Below are 6,000 nucleotides of genomic sequence, written 5' to 3'. Positions count from 1 at the left end.
GTGCTTTCAGTATTGCTTGGCCATCTCCCAGCACTCCAAGGCAGCTTCACGCCCAGGCAGCCCAGGGCCCATCCAGTGTACTCAGGGCCCCTCCACGCTTCTGGTGGGCAGTCCCCAAAATGCAGAGGCCAGACAGGGGTGGGCAAGGGGAGGATGCACATACGGTCATTTGCATCCTTGTGCATCTTCCAAGGATAAGAGAAAAGTGGAAACCTTGTCTAGGTTTGGGAATTTGGAATCTCTAATGTCCAAAAGGCAATAAGCTTCATTAGTGCCACCTTGTCACTCACCAAGGAGATAAAATGGAGCCCAGGAGATAAAATGCTCAATAGGACCCAGAAATAAGATTTAACGTCATTGTATTTATTAGGTTCTGAAACAATACACATTCACATCCTTTTGAATACAGTACATTTGGCACAATAATGTTTACAATGAAATAACACTAATGAATGGCAAGAGATTAAAATTACATCCCAAAAGGAAAAAAATGTACAAATAAAGCATCACAATACAAAAAAAAAAATCCCTAAAGTTGAATACATTTTATATTTAGCCAGAATTACTTTGCACATAATTTAAAAAGAGGTAATTTTTTTAGCCTTCTTTCTTTTTTTTTAATGTAAGAATGCATTTTTTTCACCTTTGGAGGAAAAAAAAAATATTTCCACTTCACAAAGTCCATAATGAGAGAACACAGGAGAACAGCTATCCTTCATATATTTTTTTTGGCATTTTTTTTTACACTCCCCTGCTTTTTTTGTCTCAAAAAAATAAAAAAGAGTGAGCAAGCTAGTTGGAAAGATTAGAAAGAACTAGCAGAAATGTAATAGTATGTCTGCTTCCAAACTCTTGTGAAAACAGAAATGAAACAATGAATATTCAAGGAACATACAAGCTCAATTCTATAGACTAAATAGGATTTGAGTCTGCCTGTGTGAGAACTTGACCAGCTTTCAAGCAGGAGGCATCCCAGTCAGCCCAGCTCTGGGGGCTGAAAGGGGGCATCTCTGAGCCAGGCAACCTGCTTGAGTGACTGCTTGGAGCTGCTGGGTAGAATGTATTATTATTTGTCTTCCAACAAAAATGCCAGTTGTTCTGTAGGAAGGGCCCAACACCTGCTGACATGGGAATATTTCGGACGAGGCCATTCGGCACGACAGTTTAAGAGCTTGCTTGGTCGTTCGATCATCAGGGTGAAGGAAGCAGAGAAGAAAGCAGAGAGCAGTAGGGATTCGTGAGTAAGATGGGCAGTATCGTCATGTTTTCCTAAAAAATGAGATGACGCCACCATGAAGATGTTTCTGTGCTTGTCCTCAACTCCGGAAGATAGTCTCCCCTTACTATGTCAAGTTACCGAAGATAAATTAAATTAATCTACTGTTCTTCATCTCTTCACTGGTATGCTGAACACACAAGTTGATATAGCATAATATTTGAAATTATAACAAGAACAGATAATAATTACACCTGAGTTTTTTAAAAAATCAAAACAAAAGAGAAGTGAATGTCATCACTAGTAGCCAAGGCCACGACCAGCCAGATGCAAATATGGACACCAGCTCTGTATGGGCTTGAGCTAGTCACTGTCCAGACTTTGAAACAACCATCCAGAACATTCCTTTCTCTTCCCCATCTCTATCAGGACATAGTAGAGCACAGGAGAACTATATGTGAGATTTAATATAGCTTAATACATGTTTACATCTTTTAAAATAAACCAAAATGAAATAAACAATATGAAGAACACCCCTCCTCCCGCCCCCCACCTCCCAGAAAAAGAAAGAAGGAAACACACCTTATCTCTCGGTAACTTGAACCAATACGCTTACAGAGTATTGCACCTGGACATTATTATAATTATTCTTTCATAGACTAAAGTTTATAATATGCCTGAACATGCAGCAGTTGATACCTCTAAATTCAATGAATTAATTCCACAGGCCTTGCAGCAAACACTATATACAAAAAATCTCAAATGTACAAAAGGCAAAAAGCTTCATTAGTGCCACTTTGCCACTCACAAGTATATATATTTAGGGGCAGCTGGGAAATCCACGTGCAATCGTTGGAATGGATTCCATTCCCTGCTAAGTCAGTTCAGTGAAATAGATAATCCAACGACCTCCGGGAAACATAACACACGAAGCCACAGAGAATCCTTGGAAATCAGAGAACATAACACTGGTAGCGTATCTGCAGGAGGTAACATTACACCCATTGAGTAGTGGCCACAGGAGTTGCCCTTGCATGTCACACAGAAACAGCACTCAGAACATCTTGCCACCCTGTCAGTGTTCCAATAAGTTGCTCTTCAATCTCCTGATACCCTCTACATAACCCATGTTTAGCCTCAGGCTGCTTGTTCCAAAAGCAGATATTTTATATTTAACTTTACACGTTTAATGTTTAAAAACCACAACACAGTAGTACTATCATTTGGTAGAAGTGCGCAAAAATCACACACTGCTGCAGAAAATAAATAGAGTTGATGCTGGGGATTCAGGATGAAACTGGAGAGAGAATCTGGGAGCTGAGTTTTGCTAGAACCCAGGGTCTTGACCACTCTGCAGGGTAGCCATGGCGTTCAGGCAGAACTTGAACAACAAAGAGCTCTACTAGTTTCCTTTTCTCTCAATTCAGAGCCCCCAGGTGCCACGAAAGCATTAAGAGCATACACCATGGATGATTTTCCTCATTGTATATTAGCCCTTTAATATCTACCTGTATTAACACTGAAATTTATTTCTTTTGGCCAATTAGAAAGCAAATTTGATAATATATTTTTGAAATGTTAATAGAGTTCAAATCAAATTTCTTTTTCTATGGAGAGCGATTTCTTCCACAAGATACATGCTTATACAACTTCGGCATGCCCCAAATCTAAAACCAAGGCAAATGACAGTGAGCCATTCCAGAGCAAACCAACACAGGGAGCCGATCAGGGTGTCTTCCGACCTCACTCCTTCCTGGGCACGCCTAGAGGGCGCTCACCCTTGGGCTGAAGAAGCACCAGTCTCTTCTTCTCTTCTGGATAGAATGGCAGAGGGTGGCAGGTGGTGTGTGGGGGACTGGAGTGAGGAGAAGCAAGAACTGTCAGGACTCTATGTTCAAAAACAGAGCCCGAGTCTTGCTTGCTTTTTTTCTTCCTTCTTTTCTTTGCAGTAAAAGACCTGAAGTTCCTTCCTTACCGAAGCCCCCGAGGAGCAAAGCCAGGCTTGCCAACAGACCAAACTCAGCAGTGGTCCAGTGAACTGCTGAGCCTGCACAATTCTGCAGTACTGGTGAGACGGGAATCAAGAGTGCCTTCCGGTCATCAGGTGGCAGTGGGGAGGAGCTGGCCCCGGGGTGAGGGAATGCAATAAATAGAGGGTGGACAAGGGACTGGGCTCTGGGGAGAAGTAGTTCAAGACCATCTGATGGGAAAATAGGAGTCTTCCCGGCGCCCCTGCTTGCAGCATCACCAAACTTCACCGGGAGTGGCTGCTCAGGGCATCAGGTCTTCACCAAAGTAGGAGAAGCCTTTGAATTCCTCCTGGTTGATCTGCTTCACAATCGCTTCGTCCACGAGTGTGAGTACTGGCTCTTCCCGGGTAAAGTCTTGGTCAAAATTATTGACGTCTCTTTTGGTTTTCTGTGGGGAGATAAGAGAAAGCACTGATTCTAGGCTGACCTTCCTCCCCAAGGCCCCCCCACAGGGAGTGGGCATTGCGCTGACCAGCCTCTTGCCAAAGCAGACCTCTAGCTACTGAGAGCAGACATTGAGCTGTTTCAATGAGGTAACAATGAATGGCCCCAGGACCGCGAGGTGACGGAGGACTTGGAAAGGAAGAATGAGGTCAAGTGAGAAGGAAGAAGGGGTGAGAGGTATGATGGAAAAGCAAGGAAGTGGGATTCCCATAGACTGAGAGTGTGTGCATGTTTGGACATTTTCCCTTTCAGCATCTGCCCCAGCCCTCTGGCTCCACTGAGCCCTCCCTTCCTGTGATCCAGGGAATGAACGTGAATTGCCCTCCTGTGAGCTCTCCAGTGGTCTTTCTTCCATAAAGGTAACCATCACCACCCCCATCACCTTACCATGTCTTCTCTAGATGACATCTCTATACGTAGGGGGCTGCATGGAGTGGGGGTTGGGACCATCTTCTGGGAAGCCTGCCTTGATCCTCACCTGCTATCATCCTGAATCCTATTTTGTGCTCCCAAATTATTTCTATTATTACACTCAAGACCCTGACTTGCAGTGAATTGTTAATGCTTCTGTCCTGTCCCCGAGCTCCTTAAAGGTAGAATCCTTGTCTGACTCAACCCTGGGTTCCCAGCAGTCCACTAAACTAAGCATCTACTGAATGAATGAAAACATCAGCGAGCCCGCCACTGACGCTCTAGGTCAGAAGGACCCATACCTGGTTGGAACTTCAAGTTGCCAAAATTGTGCTTATGGTATGTGGCGGGGCGTGGCAGGGTGGGGGGAGGGCAGTGATCAAACAAACTCTGGGTTTTGGAGAAAATCAGGAAGTAAGAATAATTCTCTCTGCCTTTGGGGGCTCCCTGCTGGACTGAGGTCAGTATTCCTTTCTAGCACACACTGCAATGGTGAGGAAAACTTTCATAGAATAGTGGGACCTGGCTGAGACCTGAAGAATGAATTACCATCATGTTGTAGAGATGGGAAGAAGGCACCTTGGCAGAGAGCAAGATGGGAAAAGGCAGGAGATTGGGAACACGAAAGCTGTGTATACAGGACAATGGGTTGGTCAAGCTGTTTGTGACAGAGTGCAGCGTGGGGATGGCGGGAAATAAGGGTGGAGTCCAACTGAGAGACCTTCAGTACCAAGTTCCTTCTCCCCTGCCATCCACAGCACAATACTGAGATGACTGAAGGCGTTCCGGCAATATTTTTTCAGACATTGATTAATTGGCATTATTCGGGATTAGTGCTCTGGATGATGGAATAACTCTTGTGGTGACCATTATTATTTGTAGAATAAATATTAACATATACTATGTTCTATGGAAATCAGTTACCTAAAAGGTTAGTGATAGTCTGTGTGAAAAAGTAGTCTTGAGACAAAGCTATATTTTGCACTCTGCTCTGGGAGAGTCATCATGCATGTCAGCAAATGAAAGGATGTGGGACACCCTGCAGTCAAGAAAACCTGGCTGATTTGATTAAGGCCAGTCTTCCTCAGACTTGACATAAAACTTTTTTTTTTCCTTTAAAAAAAAAAATATATATATATATGGACCATTTTATTTAAAGATTCTCTTAGATTCTTTTTTGCTGTGGACCATTTTTAAAGTCTTTATTGAATTTGTTACCGTATCATTTCTGTTTTATGTTTTGGTTTTTTGGCCATAAGGCATGTGGGATCCTGGCTCCCAGACCAGGGGTCGAACTCACACCCCCTGTATTGGAAGGTGAAGTCTTAACCGTGGACTGCCAAGGAAGTCCTTTTTTTTTTTTTTTTCTTTCCTAAATATTTTCTCAATATCTGTCTTGGGAGCAAAGTTCTGCAGAACGTGGTTTGGAAAGTGCCACTTTACAGAGCATCTTCATGTTTGTTTGCTTATTGATCCTTGGAACAGGCAGGTGTTATTATCCTGATTTTACAGATGTGGAAACTGGCTCACAGAGGTTTGATCACTTGCCCAGAGTCATCCAACTGCGTTCAGAGTGAGGCCAGACTCAAGTTCAGCTCTCAGCATGATGCGTCTCATGGTGCAGAATATTTGGAGAGCTGGACACTGGAGACGTGGGAAGACATGGCCAGGCTCAAATGCAACCAGGAGACCTTTAGGTCAAGCTACTAGGCTGAAGTAAAGCCAGAAAGGCTTGCTAGTAAGCCAGCATGGTGGGAGAGGGCTGTGGATCAGGGAGAGAGTGGTACACGGTGAAGTGAACTTGACAGGGGAGTCTGTTTTCAAACTGTCCCAGATTGAGGTCCGAATCAGACAGACACCACGCAGAAGAGATGAGCTAACCTTTCCCATACTGCAGCC

At 43.9% G+C, this 6,000-nt stretch overlaps 1 protein-coding gene across 1 annotated transcript in view; it reads right to left on the bottom strand.

Annotated features, from left to right (window-relative positions):
- Positions 1–342: 342 nt before the first annotated feature.
- PRKCE (protein kinase C epsilon) overlaps positions 343–6,000 on the bottom strand; it is a 543,507-nt gene continuing 537,849 nt past the window's right edge. Inside the window, exon 16 of the mRNA XM_040224743.1 lies at positions 343–3,634. Within this exon, the coding sequence (XP_040080677.1) occupies positions 3,488–3,634 (147 nt within the window). The 3' untranslated portion in view covers positions 343–3,487. The remainder of the gene's footprint in view (positions 3,635–6,000) is intronic.

This window comes from Oryx dammah, unplaced genomic scaffold, assembly GCF_014754425.2.
Source record: "Oryx dammah isolate SB20612 unplaced genomic scaffold, SCBI_Odam_1.1 HiC_scaffold_25, whole genome shotgun sequence".
In the NCBI taxonomy this organism is placed as follows: Eukaryota; Metazoa; Chordata; class Mammalia; order Artiodactyla; family Bovidae; genus Oryx; species Oryx dammah.
This window is presented reverse-complemented; position numbering and strand designations above follow the sequence as displayed.